The 23,958-nt window shown below is 32.8% G+C and overlaps 2 protein-coding genes across 2 annotated transcripts; one reads left to right on the top strand and one right to left on the bottom strand.

Moving 5' to 3' along the window:
• Positions 1 to 136: 136 nt before the first annotated feature.
• Positions 137 to 18,519, bottom strand: LOC131951763 (endoplasmic reticulum transmembrane helix translocase). Its single transcript, XM_059314148.1, has 27 exons — positions 18,257 to 18,519; positions 15,003 to 15,092; positions 14,655 to 14,842; positions 14,352 to 14,424; positions 13,979 to 14,134; positions 13,715 to 13,784; positions 13,503 to 13,609; positions 13,232 to 13,361; positions 12,879 to 13,061; positions 12,649 to 12,786; positions 12,357 to 12,477; positions 11,906 to 12,057; positions 11,594 to 11,769; positions 11,116 to 11,226; positions 10,614 to 10,739; positions 10,047 to 10,155; positions 9,305 to 9,414; positions 8,971 to 9,063; positions 8,779 to 8,875; positions 8,597 to 8,664; positions 8,224 to 8,340; positions 5,772 to 5,889; positions 4,970 to 5,166; positions 4,240 to 4,382; positions 3,177 to 3,291; positions 2,392 to 2,535; positions 137 to 1,897 (listed from the first exon to the last, which is right to left on the bottom strand). The coding sequence occupies exons 1-27, from the start codon at positions 18,509 to 18,511 to the stop codon at positions 1,787 to 1,789; spliced, it is 3,498 nt and encodes a 1,165-aa protein (XP_059170131.1). The 5' UTR covers positions 18,512 to 18,519; the 3' UTR covers positions 137 to 1,786.
• A 645-nt stretch (positions 18,520 to 19,164) lies between these two features.
• On the top strand, positions 19,165 to 23,920 carry LOC131951768 (proteasome subunit beta type-1). Its single transcript, XM_059314160.1, has 6 exons — positions 19,165 to 19,359; positions 22,043 to 22,150; positions 22,236 to 22,317; positions 22,477 to 22,606; positions 22,759 to 22,865; positions 23,321 to 23,920. The coding sequence occupies exons 1-6, from the start codon at positions 19,262 to 19,264 to the stop codon at positions 23,504 to 23,506; spliced, it is 711 nt and encodes a 236-aa protein (XP_059170143.1). The 5' UTR covers positions 19,165 to 19,261; the 3' UTR covers positions 23,507 to 23,920.
• Positions 23,921 to 23,958: the final 38 nt, after the last annotated feature.

Here is a 23,958-nt window from a genome sequence, read left to right as displayed (position 1 = left end):
TGTTGTACAAGACAGCAGGAAATTGTTTTCAAATACAACTCTAAAAATTTACTGAATACTCTACAACCACAAAATCTTAATGACACTTTAAATCAATATTATGGGATAAAGAAAACAAGACAGAAAAATAAATAAAATTCTGTAATTCAGCTTTGTAATATTTTTATTTCAGAAAAAAATAAATAACATATAATTGTCAAATATACTACAAAGATGTAGCCTCAGCAATAAAAAACAGATTTTTTACCAACACATTTTTTTAAAGCTGCATGAACAAGTATATGAGATGGTCTCCAGACATCAACAACAGATAATTTCAAATATATATCCAATTTTCATTTCTGCTTGTGTTAAATGATCACTTGAGAAGGTAGTTCATACATACATATTCATGGATGGAACATTGAAAATATTTATATAGTTTTGGAAACCAAATACCAGAAAAAAAAAATATTATTAAAAGTTTGCTGCAACTACAACCAATCACATTCATGTTTATAAAAACTCGCTGTTCCAACCAATCACATTCACCCTTATATAACTTGCCTTATCAATCAACTCATTTCAAAAGTATCTTTCTAAGAATAGAATCCTTCACCAAACATAAGATTATGAAAACAGATAAATCGAAGATAATAATATCTTCATTCCTACAATATAATCAAGCAAAAACCATCTTTTCAAGTACATTAAGTTTTAACTAATTTTACTAATATTTTTTAATAATGAAATTTAGTTTTGAAATCTTCAGAAACTTGGGACCCAAGTCCACAAATACTTTGGTAAGAATTGTATGGTATAATACTCATCAAATAAAATATATTGATACAAAACAGAAAAAAATATTCTTCAAGCAACAATCACATCAGCAAATAAAGAAAAAACATAATGGAATAATTTTTTAGAGACTTGGCCAGTTAACTAGTTATACTTTTGAATGATCATCTGACACTACTGGTCATTAAATTATGTAGTTGTTTAATGTTAGTTCAATGTTGTTTTTTTCACAATTAGTAGATGTAAAAAAAATTCTATGGTTAAAATATCAAATATTGGATGATTATGTTCTTTGTTAATGAGTTATGATAATAGATTATTAGCTATTAAGAAAATGTTTTGGCTAGAGGTTCATACTGCACAAAACTTAACTTTTAACATTTTAAGCCCTGATAAAAAGGTGGTCATTCCATTCATTTGATTCATCTTAAAATAAATTTAGTCATTATAACGAAAAGAGACTAAACCAACACTACCTTCTGCCTATAAACAATATTTTAAAATGTAACTATAACTAATATATGAGGTCAATGAAATTTGTCTAAATTGTAGTTCCAAAAAATGTCAATCAAAATACTTTTCGTGTACTTAGTTCTATTTAATAACCATCTTAATCTAGGTACCTCTTGCACAAGTAAATTTACTATTACCCTTTTATCTACAACGGTCATTTAAAAATCCATACATCTTAACTTAAAGCAGCGTATCACACATTCAAATGTAATGAGACCATATTTTTTTAAAAACATTTTAAATGGAAATGTAAATGCAGTCATCATTTTGATTAGTACAAAGTTGAAATTCATTCAGTTCAGAATTTTCTTTCATAGAAATAAAACTGACAATGACATGAGCTCACCCAGCAAAATAATAAGCCTGAAACGATATTACCACAAGAAACCAAATAACGCTAACACCAGCCTCATCAGTTGTCCTACACTAAACAACAGTCTGCCTATAACATACACGTGGTTCAGCTAGCAATGCGACGCAATCATTTTAACCATATTCAACATGTAGACTTGAGTCTCCCGCCACCCAGCAAAAACTGGATGGTGCGATCTATTAAAAACACGGAGAGAATATCTCCCACCACAATGCCCAGCACTGTCATACGGAACTGTAAAGAAAAAAATAAATTATGTTTCAAAATTAAATGTAAGGCAGAAATTCCTAAAGTAGATAGAATGGAACATAAATGCAAATAATGACTACAACATAGCTTAGCTGACTGAGTGTATGATCTCGTTTAGAATTCGTACAGGCAGGTAATATTATTTAAGTAGAGTATTTTTTGCCACATTAAGAGGTACAGAAGGAAATTTACTTTACTGGCTGAGGGATATGCTAAAACAATTTCTTTTTAAGCACATAAATAACTAGAACCATAAAAATAATTTTTGAGGGTTTGAAACACCAGTACCTACTTTTATAGCATGCATTTAACTGTTAAACCTTGAATCCAGCATTTTATATAATTTCTTAATTAACTAGATTAAAATATTTCTATGTGCTGGTTACAAACAAAAGACATTATGATGGCTTAATTGTTAGTTTTCTGTGGATTTCTAATGACTGTAACAACATAATCAGGACATAACATGTATGGCTTACATCTGAAGGCAGCTCCACCAGCTCAAACTGTTGCTGTAGCTCTGGTATGACACCACTAGCCAGCAGGAGAACAGCAAGGGTGGAAAACATGAGACTGTAGATCAGAGGCTTGTTGTCACGCAGCCTCTCCATGAACGGCTCTCCCTGTGTTGGGATGGACAAAATAATAAATGGCACGACTTTAATCTACTGTACATTAGTTTATAAACATGCATGGTTACACACTACTACATAGTAGTTTATAAACAGGCAAATATACATGGGTTATAGTTTATAAACAGGTACAGATTGATCCAACAACTGCTTAGTTTATAAACAAGCATAGATACATCATACTATGTATTACATAATACAAATAGACACAGATACATCCTATCACAAGTTAATTAATAAACATCCACTGGTATATCCTTCAAGATTCTATCAATAGATAGTACACGAGTTACTACTTGATACTATGTAACTGTACAAAATATCACATCTATTGAGAATGTTTGAAGGTGATTAAAATACAACATTACAGATTTTTCCCCCCCTATCAACATCACTGTAATGTTAGGACTACACTATCCCCTTGTATGCAGAGGTAATTAAAACAGATCAACTCTACTTCATTTGCCCATCTGTCTTGGGCACAAATGAAAAAAGATGGTGTATATTAGGACTACGTTTAGGTTTAAGTCTAGTTTAACTAAATGAACAAAACGACTTTCATCAAGTATTGCTGACTGTGCTAGCTGTACCAAAATATCTGACAAAATGTTAAGATGGTAAAAAATGTTTACCTTATAATTAACAGCAAAAGTTGAAACCTGCAAGGACATGGAGATGATGTAGACTGTTGTGTTCAACAAACTTGGTTCAAAATGTTTCTCCAAATTTACAAATTCTCCCTCTTCTCTAGAAAAGTTTAAAATAAAGTACTTTGTGAACATAGAAATAGGTAATATTTTTAAGAGGGTTTACTGATCAATAATAGCATCACATTACATATTTTTATTGCTAAATTTACCATACTTGTCTAAAAATTCTAAACAATTGGACTCAGCAGGCATAGTTCCTCCCTTTCCTACCCTTTATCCTGGCAGACCAAACTGGCTCAAAGATACAATGCTCATTGCTGTCATTGGATACTTATTCTTAATGTCTCTCACCCAACTTTCCTTAGGACCCACATGATCATAGCAACCTTGATGCCACCACTTAGGACATGAGTTTGACTGAAAGAGCCATACCACTCTCTCTCTTGGGCATATGTTTAAACAATGCTCATTAGCAAGGAAGACTGGAACATGATTAGAACCAAGCATTTCTCTCACCCAGGTTAAAGACATGTGGGTTACCCCAGGCTTTGGACCAATTGGGTTGGACACCAGGGGCTATTCAATCAGGGGATGACCAATGATTGTGAGACAGGGTTCCAAACTCATGCCTTTCTAGATAACAAGCACACATTCTACTGCTTGACCACCCCATCCCCCAAGACAATACTAATATCTTAGCTAATCCCACTCTGGTCTGTTAAGTATCTCACTAACAGTTTCATAATATGCTTTAACTGTGAGTTGCTTGTTGAAAATAAGTAGCCAAAATAACGGGATTATGACCTGCTTTATAAGTAAGAGATCTGGAGACTTTGTTATGTAAGGGATGCAAGAAAGTCATTGAAATGTTTTGATATTATTTACTTTTATTTTACACTATGTTGTCTTACAATTAACTATTTGTTTAGAAACCAAAATAAACAAATCCTTTAAGTTAATAATTTTATGTGTGGAATCTTTGTTTTGATTTGCCATTACAGATGGAAAACTTAAAGAGTTTTTTTAAAGAAGAAACATAAAATACCTTTTAGGCATTCTAGCTTTGGCCTCTTGCACCAGGTACACCAGACAGGTAAAGTGAACACAAAACTGCAAGAACACTGTCAGGACGGTGTAGACATTGAAGATGTTAGGCAAAGGTCTCTCTTTCGACAGAGTCTTCAAGGGCTGAAACATACAAGCGTGCAAGGTTCTAAGGCAGAGAATTGAAAAGAGTACTTATATTAGGACAGAGCAAGTTCATTTGTTTCTAAGAACTCAGAGACATCATATTAAAAAAGTATGGTGCCATTACGTTCCCTGATTTGAGTCAGTCACCTATCAAGTTAAGTGGGAAGTAAACTTAAGAATAATAAAAATATTACACATCAAATCTAAAAAAAAAAAACAACTTGAAACTTGATTTAATCAAAGGTTACCATTACTTAAAAATTAACTAGTGTCTTACATATGTTTTTAGTGAACTGGTATTCAGTACTGTTTTATTAATTTTTCTTTTCTGTTTCTTAGACAGGATAAGACTAAGACTATCATTTTCAATCAAACTGCAATTACTATTAACTTCTTCACATCAGGTCATGGCATTCCATCATCCCCATTTAATACTGTCTGACATTTTCCAAGTGATTTTTTTCTCATCCCCGATTCCACCCTAATGCTTGCGTAGTGATGATGAGGTATGGTTTACGCATTGTCCTATTCACCCCCCCCCCATGTTATATACGTGTAACACATAACTCAGCTCCAGTGCTTACCTTAGAGCGAGATATAAACAAAAAGCAGCCCGCCAACAATAATCCTTGCATGGTTGCTTGACCGTCACTGAACTTGATGCCATCCAGGTACAGAACACTCTGACTGTAAGCGAGTACAAGGGCATTCAGGGCTAGGATCTTAAACATCTGCAATGTTGTTACCAGAGTACAGCGCCCTTGCTTGATTATATTGCACACTAGAAGGAAGAAAATGGTAGACAGCATAAAAAATATTTCAAGCAAAAACAAACAAAAACATCAATGATATGGTTGGTAAAGAGGCTTGAACTTATTATATTAGTTTAAGTCTAGTTGCTGAAAGAAAATATGGTCTTTATCAATTAGCCATACATGTATTCATAAAGTTATGGGACGTTATGGCCTCACCAGTAGAGAGCTAGGCTACTAACAGAAAGTCTCAGGTACGAAACCGGGTCCAAGTCACTAGAACATCCCTGAGTCCACCCAGCTCTAATGGGTACCTACCTTGTTAGGGAAAGTAAAGGCAGCTGAGCTAGATCTCAACAGGATTCTTTACTTTACTTTTTTTTATATTCATAAAGCTGGTATAATTCATCATATTTTGAGCCTGAAACTAAACCTTTGACATAGTCAAAGGCTTTAAACCCAACCCTATGTTAAACTGTCTATATTTCTTGCTGAGACCAATATATTTCTTGTTGAGACCAATATATTTCTTGCTGAGACCAATATATTTCTTGCTGAGACCAATATATTTCTTGATGAGACCAACTTGGTATGGCTAATCAATAAAACCCATCCAATATTTTCCACGACTCACCACTCATGACTGTGGATAACTTGGATGTAAAAGGTGAAGCTATACTTGCATCACCCAGCTTGATCACTTGAGCTTTCTCTTCCTCCTCCATTTCCTTTAGAAGAGCTTGCAACTTTTTCTTTAATAAAATTAAATAAAAACTCAATTAAAATTAATTAATTACCCAAAGTCAGTGGTCATTAACCTACTTAAGGCAAAGAGCTGTAATATGAATTATGACACTTTACACATTTATTGGAAAGTAAGTTACTTCTAAAAATAACACAACCTTCTCCAACAGGTTTTTATAATTAATGTAATAAAACACTTTTTTTATTATACTTTAAGGGCATGGGCGGGTGATGAGTACCAACTTCCTTATTTCCGAGTCTAAAGATGTAATACTTGGCTAATAGTTATAACTCAAAGAGATAAGCATAAAAATATTTTTTTTAATTTTTTAAATCCTCCGTTGCCATGGTGACAGCGGCCATATTGGATTTTATTGACGATTTTTAAATGGAAATAACTCAAAAATGGTTTGTACAAATTTCATAAAAACTTAATACATTCTGGAGACACATGTGTTTAACACTTCCTATTGATTACATTTTCAAAAAAGAAGATAGTTTATTTTTTACTTTTTTTTCCCATACATCACTGTAAAAATGTCATTATTTCGTCCAATTTTTTCACTATTTGAACAATAAAATTTTTTTTTTTTTTAAATTTCCAAAAGTGTTCAATACGTTTTATTTGAACATATATACAGAGTAACTGGAAAAAATTTAGTTCAGTTCTGATAATAATAAACAAAGTTATTTCAATAATTGTTCACAAAAGTATCAAACTGAGAAAAACGCAAAAAACCAACAAAAAGTTGCAAAAAAAGAAAATTTACAGCTGTATGTCACTAAAATTGACCACATTTATTGCCTGAAGTATGGTGCTGCTGAATATATTCCTTCTGAGCTTGTTCAGCTGTAAGTTTCCTTTTTTTCTGGCTTTCTTTGTTTTACCTAGAGCTGTAGTAAAGCTGTTGCGAAGGCGTCTTTTTTGGCGTCCTTCACTGAGTCTTTGACTATGGTTTCCTTCTTTTGACAGCAATGCCATAGCATGCATGGGCCCAATGCTGAATTATGCTATCGCAGAAACAGCAGTATATTTTGCATGGTCTCGTGTCTAATGCCAATTATGATAAGACGATGTCTTTGTTTATTGTGAATGGCCTTGTTGTGGATTCTTTTGCAGTTGTATACTTACGGTTTACAACATTTTTATTACTGCCACACCATGCTTGAAGCAAACCCTTTACACTTTTTTCACCAATAGTAGCCACTACATCACAGTTACACTCTTGGCAAGGAAATGTATTGATAACATCAAGAAGCAAATCACAGTCGACAATAATTCTGCATGACTGTTGTTTACTACCATACTAGATGTAACAGTGCTTTCTTCTGTCTGTAAAAACTGTCTTACATTGCCGCAGTTTCTTAGTAAATGTGCATATTACATCTGCACCAGTGCTTGTCTGAATAGTGCTAGATTGAGTAGAGGTAGACTCTAGATGCATTCAGTTGCATTCGGACGTGCCCTTGCTTTAGTAAATTCGTTAGATGTGTGTATCTATTTTTAGCGAGTGTTTTGTTCTACCCATTATCGAAAGAGAAACAAACTAAATCGTCTCACTGCTTATGATAATTCACACAAACTAATCTAAACTGTTAATAGTATATTTAATTTAAATAATTATATGTTAAAATAATGTAAGTATTTCACAGAAGCTTAGAGAAACAAAACTAGATCAAACTTAGCAACGCGCTGAAACTAAGGGAATGTTTACTTCCGAAGCGAAACGACCAATCGCTAACTAGCTTCCGCCGTTGAATGCCAATGAAAAAATTGAGGTCAAAAATTTGCATACCGGAAAAACCCGAATGAGTAAAATAAACAACTTTATGACGTATAAAAATAATCACATTAAAATAGGTATTTTGATTGGTCCTTTAATTTTAGAACAAATAAAGAAAGGAGGTCACGGCCTTTCCATTGATATGAAACACATTAGGCTTCCGCAAAATCTAATAGTACTTTTCTAGGTCGAAAAATGGCTATTTTTACCGAAAAAGTGATCAAATTACCCTGAACACACTACTTTGAACCCGGTTTTTCATAAATAAATAATGTTTTCAGGGTCATAACAATGTCATTTTTAGATTCAACGATGGTTATTCTGTATAGATCAAGTAAAAGTGGGAAATCGATGATTTAGTGGATTTATGACGAAAAGTACACCCGCCCATGCCCTTAAACATTAATCAATTTATTCATTCAAAGAACCAAATGTAGATCTGGATGTTGGTAGTTCTGTCCACCGCTTTAAGCTAAAAGTGCAGGATTAAGAATATATTTGCTGTACCAGACAAGTAACCCCATTAAATACAATTACAGGACAGAAGTATCACAACACCTGCTGAGGGTGAAGATTTTCTCCCCTGTTAACAGCTCTCATCTTTGCAATTCTTCCCATCGGCCGACCAGGGGGCCCACGAGGTGCCTTATCAACAGAAGTTCCAGGATCTGTCTCCTAAAGATGGTGAACATGAAGCAAGGATTTAAAGCTTTGGACAAAAATGTAACTGCTGTATTTCAATACATAAATAAGTAAATGTTTTGATTAAAAAAACAACCCATCTTAATATCAGCAAGAAAACTCTGCAAATGCATGAAAACATTTTACATTTTTTACCATAAATATATAGGCTATACAACTACATTATGATTAAGATTTGAGACCACTGTTGTTCTTATTTGATTCTATAGTAAAAGAGGTTTCGACTCACATTTGGAGTTTCTTCTTTCTTCTTTTTTTCTGGAACTCTTTCAGGGGCATTAGCAAGGAGTGCCACACCTGTGACAATAATTTTAAATAAGTGGTTTTCCTGTTCCTTAAATAAATTTTTGTAAACATCTGACATTGTTTTAAAAGTGTTTAAATACAGTGAAATACAAAATAAAACCTTACCAACATCAGCATGCTTGAGAGCACCCACATCATTGGTACCATCTCCACACATCAGAGTGACATAGCCTTGGGATTTTAATGAGGTGATGATCAGTTCCTACAAGTAAAAAAAACAAACATGGTATGCAAGTATGTTTTTTCCACAAGAAGAGTTTCAGTGACAACTCTTGCAAAGACTTGAGCAATAATTACCTTCTGTTTTGGGGCAACACGTGCAAAGACTTTGGTGTTTGCCAGCAATAAATGAAAAAATTTCTTGTCTGTTGTTTGAAGGTATGTTAAAGCCTATAAAAAAAAAAAAAAAAGAAACGACTTAAAATGTAATAATATATTAATTTAATTTCATGTTAACTGTAACAAATCTAAAAGATTAAATTAACTAACAAAACTCTGACACATAATTTTATATGCAATGTAAGTAACATAAAAACAACTATTACATTCCCCGTTACAAGAGGGATGTACAAATTGTATGGCCTTTTTTCACAGTAGCACAAAAAGTAGACCAAAGCTCTACTGCACCTACCTCACCAGTGAGACACAGGTCGTACAGGTTGAGCAGATCTTTCTTGGCATTAGCTGGTTTTGCTTGGACAATAATTTTGTCATCAATAGATTGCCAGTGCCACTCATCAGCTACAAAGAATGAAAATAAAAACTTTTCAATAAAATCACTTTAAAGTAATTCATATGAAAATTTTTTAAAATTACAAGCCAACCTACATCTAATTTGGAACTAACATTTTAGCCCAGGTGATTGACAGTGAGATCAGCTGGAATTAGATACTATCTAATAATACTTAAAAATACAAAATTGCATTCTGAACTAAAAAAAAATTGTTCTGAAAATAGCCATGCCAATGCTGAGATGAAAACATACTATTTTAAAACTCATACAGCCAAAGAAAACATAAGGGATTATTTTGAGTCCACATAAGATAGAGATATCAGTATTTACAGCCTACGTAAAGTAAATGGAAATTTTTCTTTTTGACAAGGGCAGTAATGACACATTTTTTCCCAAACAAAACATGTCTTTGTGGAGTAATGGTAAATTACCAACTTAACATGAGAGAATAGCAGTAAATTTGAGTACAAATAGGCCCGATGTCAAAACCTAGCATTTTAGATTTATTTATTTTTCTTTATAACAGTAACATTTAAAAAAAAATTTGACTGAAAATCTACCAAACTATGTGACAATTCAAAGTAATTCATTCCATTAAAGACAACACAGTAATTAAACAATTGACACAAACTATCCATACCCAAATCATTAGGGGGTTGCAGAATAACTGTTGCATCTTTTCTTGTCATTTTCAACTCTTTGGCCACATGGCAAGCTGTCAATGGGTTGTCACCAGTAATCATGGCCACCTGTAGGTTTTTACATTACATTTTAAACATTGGTTTTGTTTTTAACCCTATTCAAGGAAGATAACCCTATGTGTAACCCTCTACAATGGAACTGGTCCCTTTGGGTACATCAAATTATTTTGATCTAAGGACTAAAATTGGAGGATGGCTTTGGGATTTTTTGTAAACTCTAATTTTTCATATGTGCACACAACTGCAGTAATAAGTTTATGAAAATTCAATATGTTAAGTATTAAAAGTAGCGGACTAATATGCTTAATTTAAAGAGACCATAAGTTTGAATATTCTCAGTATATTTTGAATAGAGTTAATAAAGCAATTATTACTTAGGGACTATTAGTCCAATTCCTAAACAGCTTTTGCCATTGAAATCAGCTGTTAGTAGCACTGAATTTAAAACTCAATATCAGCCCTAGGCACTATGGCTCAAACTTTTCTATAGTATGATGGGTACTCACATGATGTGAGGCATTGATGATTTCTCTAATGGCAGCTTTAGAGTCAGACTTGAGGGGGCAAGAGATGATGACAAAGCCAGCAAACTCCAAATCTTTTTCCACAGCATCACGAGTTATGTCCCTTACCTGAATTGACAACATTGTGTATGTTTAAATAACTGAATAACAATTTCAAAACATGCCATCTCATTTACAGGATTAAACACAGACAAGATCACTTTTCAACTTGATCAGAAAAATAAATCTAATGGAAAATCTAAATACTGTTTACAATAAGTATGAATTTTGCATACAGGCAAATTATAAATTCAACTGCAAACTTTCACATTTTGAACAATAAGTGTTTTAGGAATACTCATCTAGTAGATGATCATGTCAGATGGTATTTTCTGACCCCATAAAGGATCCAGTATCATAAGATTTAAGATCTAATACCTGGTACAGAACATATTCTCTAACTCAGATTTTTATTTCTCAACTAAATATAGAAACAGTTATCTACCTCCTGATGTGTCATGGACCCAAGTTTCCTGTAACCAAGGGCTAGAACTCTAGCTCCTCTGCGTGCCATCTTGAGGTACACATCATCATAATTGCTTGGTAGTTTACTGAACTAAACACAATGTAGAAAAATATTTTGGATAATGGTAACTATAATTCACACATTTTTGTTTATCATTCTAAGTTTTCAGGAGGGTTATCTGACTTTCTACCAACGGACCGGTACTGAGCTAGCATTGTTATTTAAGTCTTTGGGCAATATTTCATTAATGATATAACCTTTAGGTCATCTTAGTTTAAGTAATTAAATAAAGTACTATTTCAGTAGACATTAAATAATTTGCTTTTTTAAATATATTTTTTTTAGTTTATTAAATTTTATTGATGTTTAAATTGAATTTTTATACTAATAATCAACTTTAAAGGGATTGACTGTAGAAAAAAACCCCAAACATTTAGTATATACAATTGGCACTAACCATTGACTTCAATGTCTCTGGCGCTCCCTTAACAGCAGCACTGTACTGAATTTCTGTACTTCCAGGGGGTGTATGACCAATAATTACAGACATTCGCTTCAGTGAACTTTGGAAGTGGAAGCGGTGATATATTTTGAGCCCATGAGTTTTTCTCTTCTGTGGGACAACTGTTTCTCCTGTTAACAAAATTACAATTAATTTTTTTCAACCTACAGGTTAATATACAACTAGCATAATGGGAAATTAATAAATATAATTAATTATCATTAATCTTAAAATGCTGTTAAGATTGTAAGTGCTTGTGTGACTGGCCTTTGGTAAGTGTCCACTCCACCGCTTTTAGTGTTGCCTTCTCTAAAGGATCCCCAACCAACTCTTCATCAAGCTGCACTAAAGAATGACAAGTAGCTAAAACTTGGGTTGTTTCTAGAGGTGCATCATGGGCCGCTATCAGTTCAGAGCCACTGAAATTTATTGTAAGTCATCTATTAGATATTATCTTTCTAACATTTTTAGGAATATTTTCCATCAAATTAAAAAAAAAACCAAGCTAATAGTGTTTTTATTGTAGTTCCTATAACAAAAATGCATTAGATATAGAAAACACTAAAACATAAAACTGTTTTAAGCAATACTTAAAGTAAAAAAATAATTTTCCTTAATAAATTAGGAAAATTTGTGTTCATATTATAAATTTCAAAAACAGAGTGCAGAATGTAATAATGGACATATGAGTGTAAAAGATCAATCATAAGACACCTACTTAAGACCAGTGATGCCCTCTACCACTAAATTATCACTTGTCAAAGTTCCAGTCTTGTCAAAACAACAGATGTCAATTTTACCAGCAAAAGGAATTCTAAATGGCTCTGTGCAATACACATCTAGATAAACAAAAAGACAGATTAAAGGTTGTCTCTGATTATTTAAATAATTATGACAGAAGCAGTTTTTAAATATTTAAATACTAACTATACAAAAGACATAGATGACAAAAAAATGTTCATAATGTTTGAGTAAAGAGAAGTGAAAATAATAAGGTAATTATTACGTACACAGTTTTGTCAATGCTAGCAATGATGTATTTACTGCAAGAGACAACTCTATTGGAAGTTCAGGGGGAACAACCGATGTTAAAATCAGAGTACACTCTAAGAATAGTTTATAACGATTTCTGGATGGATCTTCAGTACCTGAAAAATAAGTTATACAAAAACAATTGTTCAAAATTTTAAAATTGCTTCTAAATGAAGAAAAATAATACAGCTTAAAAAAAGAAACAAACCTTTAATCCACACATAAGAGGCAGCAATAATGGCAAACACCAATAAAAACATGATGAAAAAGAAAGTTTCTAGATTGTTAGCAGTAACTCTTTTTACTCCGAACAAAATAGTCCTCAGTAGCTTCCCTTGTGATGTATTAAAACTATGCCGCAAAACATAGGCAATGCATCCATTGTCACTGGCTGGAAAAATAATTTTAATTATTAAATTTGATAATAATACCCACGAATGCTTAAAGCCAACAATTTAAGAATAAATAGGGATGGAAGATAGAATACATAACTACAACAATAGGTAAAGTACTTGTTTATTACATGTTTATTTACTCTGGTTGGTTAGAGTGAATTTTTACCTTTTAAGCCTGGTCCTGATTTACTGGGTGGTGTGTGCTGTACAACCTTGGTTCCACCAAATAAAACATGAAGTTTCCCATCTTGTTCCAGGTTTAAGAAATGATTTGGTTCTAAATGTTCTACGGGCTCCTAATACACAAGGAATAGAAAAGTGAGAAAGGTTAAATATCTAAGCAAAAAAAAATTTCAATAAAGAAGTCATCATTTTATAAGTGTTAAGTATAGTATTTTAAACAAATAGCACCTGTTTGCTGAATATTATTATCTCACCTTCATGACAGGGACAGATTCTCCTGTTAACATTGACTCATCCACTATACATGGTCCTCTAAGTAGAAGCATATCACAGGGAACAATTTTTTCTTCCTGAGAGCGGACTGTCAAATAGGGAAATAATTATTTTAATTAAAATGAAAATAAAAAGCCAATTAAAATTGTGTTTCAGACAACAAAAAATAAATTATCAGTACATTTCAACTCACCAATGGAAACAATATCCCCAGGTAAAAGTTCATCTGTCATTATTTTAACCCACTTCCTATTTCTGTACACCTTACAAATAAAATGACAAACATTGAAATTATATGTTCATATTATTTTATTTTAAGAAATAACATAGATCTAGGTTTCATAAAATTAAAGATATTGTTCTTTAGTTTATCTAAAAAATTTATTAATTTCCAATTTAACTTTTAAAACAAAATTAGTAAATAAATCTGAAACATGAAATTTGATTTTTAAGATACCTGTATAAGATAAGGTTTGTTTCCCATTTTTCTTATTTCAGCCATATTTCGTAATTGCTGTTGGACAAGTGTAGCTTCAAAGGCTATTAACATGAATAAAGTGAAAACAGAGTAGTACCAGTACTCATCCAGACACCAAAGTCCAACACAAAAAACCTGAAATATATTAAACAAGGGTAATAAAAGATGCAAAACTATTGATCAGTATTGTATATTTATCAATACATAAATACAAAACATTTTAGTATTACATGAGACCAAACAATTGAGAAGCCAGAACATTAAAAACTTAAAATATTGTGCCCAAACAGTTAGTTACTAATCTATATTTCTTTTTATCAGTGTAGTTCTGGAATTTACTAAGTCAGCTTACTTGGAAAACAAAAAATGGTGCAGTAGCTCTTTCTCTAAAAAGCTCCAAAAACTTTGGTATATCCATTACCATTCTGAAATAGTTTTATAATATGTAATTTTACGTAAATTTATATTGATTTTTTAAATTATTAATTCAGAACATAAAAGTTCAACAAATAAACAGATGTTTTACCTTTCTATTACTTTTTTAACTCATAGAATCCAACTTTAATCAAATGTTCCTATGGTAAAAACCCACAGAGCATAGTACAGCTGTGGAGCTGTATAATGTATAGAAAACGTTGATGATGTAAATACTTACGAATTTTTTCCAAACTTTTTCTCTGCAATTGCAACTTCTTCATCCTCTTGATAACCCTTACATTCCATATAGAATCCCACAGAGTTGTCAATGGGAAATGTGAGAGGAACAAACTGTTTGTGCTCCTCTGCATCATATGAGTATTTGGTTTTTTGAAAAATAAACCAAAGTGGATCATCCCCATCTGTCTGAAAATGTATTTTTTATTAACAGAAGATTTTTAAATAATGAAAATTAGGAGGAAAAAACTTCAATCAGTATTGTTAAGTAGCAATAAAACAATTTTTGCTCATGCCAAGAAAATTTAACCATGTTTTAAAAAGAATTTGTAGCTGAGTCTTAACTTACTTTTTTGTGATGAAGCTTAACCAATTCAGTAGAGCCATTATTTGGTGTTGGTACAACCTTGATCCACTGAGCTTGAAAAGGGTCACTTACCTAAGGATTGTTAATGCAGATTCATCAAAAAGAAAAATATAAACGAAAAAAATTTGGGAGTGAGACTGTGTTAAGTTGTCTTAAAATGACTATTGTATAATTTATCTAGTAGTAAGTAATACTAATGTCACAATCTCGCAATGTGTTTTAGTTTTTATAAAAATAAAATTAGGGCCTATTGAAGTCCCTATACTTTAAAAAATTGTAATCAGTTTTATGAGTTTGGGAATGCAGGAGAATATGTGATACCAGCGTCTTTCACACTACAATTATTTTTTTTAATCATCTTTAAAAAGGGGTTGTATGTAATAGTATGTAGAGTGAAGTGCCATGCACGGTCAGAGGCACAAAGCGATCTTCGTCTGTTTATTGCTTCGTATAATAATTGTTTGGATGTTTTATACAAAACTACCGGTATCTGCTGTACGCATGTCCATTTCTAAATATATCCAGATCAAATTATTTTTTTGTTTTCTCCTTCTAGGAGACAAGTTTTTAAATTTTAAGTTTGGGTATGACGTCAGCCGGTGATCCCAGTTCCCCCGGATGAAAACACAAGGGCTGGATGAGATGAATAAAACAAACCAATCAAAGCTTTTTGTAATTAGGTTAACTATAAATAACTTCTACATATGTGCGGGACACTGTAAATACTATAGCTAAGGCTATTAAAGCAACCTGAGAGGTGAAATGGGGGTGGCCGCAGCTTGGATAACGATTAGGGTGGTTTATCCTCACCGCGTAACCAACGACTTGAGCTAGACAAGCCTAGATCTAGATACTCTATATTTCAAGCTAAGTCTAGAATCTGTAAAGTTTATAAATTTTTCTGTTGTTTTAAATTATTTCGATCATTTAATTCTTCTAGAACTAGTTTGTGTCTCCACATACAAGCATGTCTAAGCAAGTGTTAGGTTGTCTTGTTAGTAATTGTTACGCCCCTTTGTTATGATTATTAAAGATGCGTCCCTTGAGTTGTCACTGGGTCATCCGTGATGTGTAGTTAATAAATTTAATTAAATTGTTTTTTATTTGGTTTTGCAATCTATTAATTAATAATATAATCAACAACACGTTTAAAAGTGTAAAATATTTAGTTTATTGGCTTAAGACGTATGAAATACGATCATTACGCGAGCAGGTGCAGGCAACCGCGTGGGAGAAAAATATATCGCAAGTAGTGAATAAAACATGAATATCTCAAATTCTATGCGTCGGAATACAAAATGGCTTACACATATTAGAGTAGAATGGCAGCAGGGTAATACAGTACTTTTGGTTTGTTTCTGTGTGAAACGGTTACAAAATAGCGCACGATGAAAATCGGGAGTTAGGAATTTTTCGCTGTGTGATCGGCTGTGGCACTTCACTCCTAGGCTAGATTGCCTAGATCTATTCTATCCCATGTAATTAATCATTATGAATGGCTCGTATTGATGTGAGGACAATATTATGAATATTACAGATTTAGAATAATTCTTAGAATCACAGTTGACAATTCACAATTGAGGGTGTGGGGAAATTGCGAGACGCGAAAAGCGAAATGGCGATGCGGGAAAATGCGAGAAGGTAATGCGAGACATACCTGCGGAATCAAGGTAAATAGCGAGACACCTTTTGCGAAAAAAAAGTTTTTTATCATACTTTCTTCATCTTTATTTATTTAATTTTTTTTTTTAAACAAACAAGCATGTAGCCATACCCTTTAACACGAGGTTGTATGTTGTTATTTTTTTATCTAGATTTTATTATACATATAGATAGATACTAAGAAGATAGATCTATATCTAGATCTATCTATTTAAAAAATCCTAACATCGTTGCTGTGCTACTGTCATCGCCCGCTCTCGTTAGCGAGAGGAAAATCCCGTCTCAGTCGACATTAATTTTAAAAATCTAGCCCGCTCATGTTTTTAGAAACGTGAGCTGTATCATTGTGAATTGGTATAATCTTGTCAGCAGCAGATATATTCTGTAACATGTATTAATGGATTGTTGTACTTGCAAAAAGTGTAAAAGTATAAACAATTCTAAAAAGTGTAATTTATTTTTTATTAAGTAATTTTAACTACAAACAAAATTTACAAATAAAATCTTCTGAAACAATCCTAGCACTACTCAAACACACATCGTCACACCATCTTTCACACATAGTACATCCAACCCAGTTCATTAGACCATTTATACTGCGCTAACACAGAACACGAATATGAACAGAATGAAAAAAAAATGTGCGTTTGTAGATAATCTGAATAAAGTCCGCTATCGACAAAACTACCATTTAATAGCTAAAAGAGGTCATTCATAAATGACGTCACGCTTTTTTTGACGATTTTTACCCCCCCCCCCCCTCCGTCACACATTTTCACTAAAATGACGTCACACCTCCGCCTAGAACCCCCTTCAAAATTGCAGTTGAATTTTTTTTTTTAAACATCGATATTTTTCCAAAATCTTGTCTGATATCTATCAAAATAGAGTATTTTAATCAATTCCTATTACAATTTATTAAAACAGTTTTCTAAAATTCTTTTTCTAACATTGCTTTTTTATACTGTGACGTCACAACATCTACCCCCCCCCCCCCCCCACCCTCCCCCTCATCACATTTTTATGCAACAATACAAAATATGTTTGCGGCGGCAGCGGATTCGGGCACGGTGATCTTCAAAGACGGTAAATCAGGCGGCCTCGGCGTTCCACACAAAAGACAGAAGTTGATCTATCGTCGGCGGTATATCCGTCGGTTTCGAACAAGGTGGTATTCTAGCGACGGAGAAATCGGAAGTTTTAACAATGTAAACGAAATGTCTTTGAAGTCTGGACCAAATACCACTGAAAATCGGGTGCGGTAAATTTTTCGCAGAAATCTTCGCATTTCAACACCATCCAGCGTTAGTATCGGGTTGTGGTAAAATGCGAGACAAAAAGTCACGTGACCGACCGTTTTCGCGCCCTTCTCGCATTTTCCCGCCTCGCCATTTCGCTTTTCGCGTCTCGCAATTTCCCCACACCCCACAATTGACATTGAATTGCAATTGTTAAATGACTTTTAACAAATTTAAAATAAAACAAATATAAGCCAAATAATTAAGAATGGAGTTTCCATAAGAAAATCGTGTGAGTAAGAGTTAGGCCCTATTTATAACTATTTAACTGATTACCTTTGAGCACGTCAAAGCACACCTGACGTGTACTGACCACAAACAAAATAACGACGTCAAAATCTGCAACAGACCGATTCCAGCCAAAGCTATAAGGCCTCCTTCAAAATAATCTTCAAGGCCATAAATAGATGTCCAAACATATGCCCATGTGGCATAAACAAATAAAAATGGAAAAACGTATCCATGTAAAATAAGTGGACGAAGATTGTAAAATGACAGCCGCTGAATTTCTTCAGACAAGGGGGCAGCCATTTTTACTCTCGATGATTACGAAAATGAACCTAAATTACGTAAAAACTCGCATTTTACAGTTACACAATATTTAAATAGTAACAAAGGAAAAAAAGAATAGAGCTTAAATCACACTCTTAAAAACATATTTTAAAATTTATATTCTAAAATATTTTAAAATCAGCCTTAATTTCATACATCAAATTGTCAAATGTTGTTAATTTTGTTTATTCGATGATGATGATTATTGATGATTCATGCATTGAAAAAAATATTAAATATGATTTAAGCTGCACTAAAAGTCGCTAGTCTTGTTGCAACCAGACATTATCCTTGCACCTTAGCCTGTAATATGTTATTTGTAATGTAACGTAACATTAAATGTATTCTAGTTGAGGATTATTCTTACAATTAAGTTAAAAAATATTCTCAAGACAAATCTCAGATTTGTAATCTGGCAAAAAAAGTGTGGTTGTGTCTAAGACATCTAAAACCTATAGCCTATCTACATATAAACCATAGGTCTGAATACTTTTGAAAACAATTTAATCTCAAATAGTTTTAATGCTGGTATAGTATTTATATTTTTTTAATATAGACTTCTATAGTAGACCAAGCTTTTGAAAAATATATGACGAGTTTCGTTATTTAGCGTTACCACTATTCCATTTGATTGCAAGTCATTCTGTTTTACTGTTTTACAGTTCTATAGTTCTGCTGTAAGATAGTTCAGATCTTTGTAGTAAACAGTCTTCTAATTTTTTGAGTACAATGTTTTCGGCAGTAACGCATCAAAGTAACAATAAACCACTAGCAGACTACAAGGCACCAAATCAAGTACCATTTAGTCCGTATGATTTTAATGGAGGGTAAGCCTGATCTCAGACACTGATCTGCTTGATTGATCATCTCAATTTTATTTTAAATATTTTTGTTTGAATTTTGAGCTTTGACGTTGTTTTTTTTTTTGGGGGTCTAGCTAAAAAGTATCTAGACTAGATTAGATCTAGATCTACTAGAGATATCAGTTATCAGATGAATTTATTCACTTGAATATTCAGAACTATTCAGCTCATTCATTTTGTTTAGGCCCTACTGTTTTGTATCTTGAAGCTTCTTCCGCATAGTCACTTATCAAAAATAATACTTAAAATGTGATAAGGAAAAGGATCCTACTCGAAACCCTCGGAATAGCAGTCAAAACACTAACATTTGACCACAGCTTCCCTATTATTAGGCCGTTCGATTCACAGCTTCCGGGTTTGTTGTTTCGAAGCTCACAGCTCATGCACTTACCATAAATGGCGACCAGTTTCGCTTTCACTAATGGGTAGAGGGATAAAACTAATGATTCCGAAGCCATCGTTAATTTTAGAAATCGGAACTATCCGTTTCTATTTAAGTATTTAAGTTAATTAAGAATTGTCGGATCTACTTTTGGTAGGCTTTTTGATGAGAATTACAGAATGATTTTTTTATTAAAAATGTATCAATAATAGCTTGCACACTAGTAAACTAAGCCAATTTAGCATATTTTAACTTTCTGTGCAAAGTCATTATTACTGAAAAAAATTCCAAAGTCAGGTCAGCCTGTGGCACCCTCCACTGAACATGACAGAAGGAAAAAAAAACTTGACCCGTGACCTTCATTAAAACAGAATTTGCTTTTGTTTTTTTTTCATTTTTAGTAAATATGTGCTTAATCTTACCCAATAAGTGATAAAAATTTGAAAATTAATTTTAATTACTGTTGTAAAGTGAGATAAACAGCTTAATAAACACGTGTTTTCTTGAGGGGGTGTGGCACATCCCGACATCGCATTGTTTGTAACTTTATATTTGTGTTTTATGACTATATTTGTTCACAATCAGCATGCTATGCTTTTAATTTTGATAAAGGGTAAGTATACCAAGTTACAAAACCTGAAATCTAACTAATAATTCATACTTTCAGTTTAAAAAAATAATGAAAACGATCATCAATGAAGAAAGCGTAAACATTCTATTTTTAGGTGTGACATAAAAAACAGTCATAAATCTAGCCGAATGATTGGATTCTTGCGCGTCACACATTTTCCCGCGCTTCGTGTTCACCAAAAAAGATTATAATAAAATGGCATTATTATTCTTACAGAGCATATCTCATGCCTACCATAAATTATTACCAGTTTATTGTAACGTGTGTAAAATTAATGCTTTCAAGTAAAAAATAGCAATAGTCTGGTTAAAAATACCTGCGGTATTTTATAGTTATTTGATTCGAAAGATAAGAATTTTATAGAGCTACTTTCACTAAGGCGCCGCTTGCGAGACAAACATAGAAATTAGGCCAAAAGTAGATCCGACAATTCTTAAATAACAGACTTAAATAGAAACGGATAGTTCCGATTTCTTAAATTAACGATGGCTTCGTAATCATTAGTTTTATCGCTCTACCCATTAGTGAAAGCGAAACTGGTCGCCATTTTTGGTAAGCGCATGAGCCGTGAGATGGCTTCAAAACAACAAACCCGGAAGCTGTGAATTCGAACGGCCTAACTTTTGGCCTAATTTCTTTGTTTGTCTCACAAGCGGCGCCTTAGTGAAAGTAGCTCTATATAATTCTTATCTTTGGAATCAAATAACTATAAAATACTGCTGCTATTTTTAACCAGTATGCTTATTTGAAACTTGAAAGCATTAATTTTACACACATTACAATAAACTGGTAATAACTTATTGTAGGCATGAGATAAGCTCTGTAAAAATAACAATGCCATTTTATTATAATCTTTATTTGGTGAACACGAAGCGCGGGAAAATATGTGACGCGCAAGAATCCAATCATTTGGCTAGATTTATGACTCTTTTTTATGTCACACCTAAAAATAGAATGTTTACGCTTTCTTCATTGATGATCGTTTTCATTATTTTTTAAACTGAAAGTATGAATTATTAGTTAGATTTCAGGTTTTTTAACTTGGTATACTTACCCTTTATCAATTTTAAAAGCATAGCTAGCATGCTGATTGTGTACAAATATAGTCATAAAACACAGAAATATAAAGTTCCAATTGCGATGTGCCACACCCCCTCAAGAAAGCATGTGTTTATTAAGCTGTTTATCTCACTTTACAACAGCAATTAAAATTAATTTTCAAATTTTTTTACTTATTGGGTAAGACTAAGCACATGTTTACTAATAGTTAAAAAAAAACATAAGTAAATTCTGTTTTAATGAAGGTCACAGGTCAAATTTTTTTTTCCTTTAGTCAAGTTCAGTGAAAGGTGCCACAGGCCAACCTGACTTTGGAATTTTTTTTATTAATAATGACTTTGCACAGAAAGTTAAATATGCTAAATTAGCTTAGTTTACTAGTGTGCTAGCTATTATTGATACTTTTTTAAATTAAAAAATCATTTTGAAATTGTCAACAAAATGCCTACCTATTATTGTATTAAACTACAACTTTCAACTTTGAAAATAGCTAGCCTTGTCACTGATCAATAATTGTTTGAATATTTTTTGTGTGAATTTATAACTGACTTAACACATTTTTATTTGACCGCCAGAACTGTCCTTGCAATTGCTGGTGAAGACTATGCTCTCATTGCCACAGACACACGTTTGAGTCAGGGCTTTTCCATTCATTCACGTGATTGTCCAAAAACTTATACCCTGTAAGTATCACAGTTAGTAACTTTCATTCTATTTTTTTGTTGTTTTTCATTTTCGCTTTAACATTTTTTATGTTTTCATACTCAGCACTAACAAAACTGTTCTGGGATGTTGTGGATTTCATGGTGATGTGCTTACACTGACAAAAACTATTGGAGCAAGACTCCAGGTATGTGATACTTATAGTATATAGAGTTTTTTTTTTTTTGCCTGTAAAAAGTTTTAATTAAGGATAGAGGTATTAATATAATATATAAATATAAACATGACATTCTGAAAATAATTTCTGTTCTTCTAAAACTTGAGTGTTTTATCTCATCTGCTGTAGATATTTGAAAAAGAGCACAGCAAAGTTATGCCAACTCCTTCTGTGTCTGCCATGCTTTCCACTATACTGTACTATCGCCGCTTCTTCCCATTCTATACCCATAATCTTGTAGCAGGATTAGATGATGATGGTAAAGTATTATACACTTGTAGTTTTTCTTTGTATTAAATTGTTACTGAATATTGTTTAATTATATTGAAATTTAATTATGTACCTGAACTGTATCACATGATTTAAATGAGTTATTTTATCTAATTTGTGATTATGTTTGGGATCTCTCAGGCAAAGGATGTGTCTATAGCTTCGATCCAGTTGGGTCCTATGAGAGAGAGGTTTACAGAGCCAAAGGTTCTGCCTCTGCCATGCTACAACCACTATTAGACAACCAGGTAGGTCACTGAGTACTTTATATTGTGTAGTATAGGATTGCGTATTGGAAGGAATGAGTGCACAACTGTTAATCCAAAAGTCACAAGGCCATATAATGTCAGCATCTGAAAAGTGCCTGACTAAGGGAAAGTAAATTCAGATGGGCATAGTGCTAACCCCAATATCCCTTCAAATGTCAAGGTCACTGAAACAGGTGAACACCTTTTTACCTGCCCAATAATCACCAGGTTCAAAATGGTAATTTTTATATTGTGTAGAACAGTAACGTTTCTATTTGTACAGTGCATGATTAGTAAAACACAGATTTGTAATTATATTTAGAAATACACTTTTTTAACCTTTCATGCATCCCTTATGTACACATATATATTACCTACTGTGGTGCAGCAAGAATTTTGTTGTTGCAGGGTTTCTTTTTATTTTGTGTTTAATTTATCTTTTTTTTATTTTCTAGATAGGAGGCAAGAATCAGCAGGGTTACAACGTCCAACCTATGCCACTGCAGCGCTGTATTGCTATGGTGAAGGACGTTTTCACCTCAGCAGCCGAACGTGACATCTACACTGGAGACAATATTCGCATCACTGTGGTCACTAAAGATGGGATCAACACTGAATCATTCCCGTTGAGGAAGGATTAGTTTTCTAACACTTTTTTTCTGTTGTATGTTTTGTCCCCAAGAAATTTATCAGTGTTGGATCATGCTTTTTTAACTATGGTATAATGCTAAGTTAATTTCATCCATTTTATTCATTATTTTCAAGTTCTTTTTGCTGCATTGTTTTTTAAAAAAATGTGTATTGTTTGTATTGGAAGAAACACAGGAACTGTTTATTATGTATAAACATCTGATAATAAATTTGAATTAAATTATCTATGGTTATAATTTTTTATTATATTTAAATGTTTTATTTTGAAGTATTAAGAATAGTCCATATTGCCCTGTTACATAGGATTATCCCAAATTTGTACAGCTAATTTTAGCTAGTCTGCAATGATGTTTTTACTGACATTTTTCTGTACAGAGTTTTATTGATCATTGAGATTCAGCATAGGTTACTTGAAATTAATTAGACAATTGGGTTTTAAAAA

The sequence above is a fragment of the Physella acuta genome, unplaced genomic scaffold (genome assembly GCF_028476545.2).
Source record: "Physella acuta isolate Inbredline_101_S28 unplaced genomic scaffold, ASM2847654v3 ptg000826l, whole genome shotgun sequence".
Classification (NCBI taxonomy): Eukaryota; Metazoa; Mollusca; class Gastropoda; family Physidae; genus Physella; species Physella acuta.
This window is presented reverse-complemented; position numbering and strand designations above follow the sequence as displayed.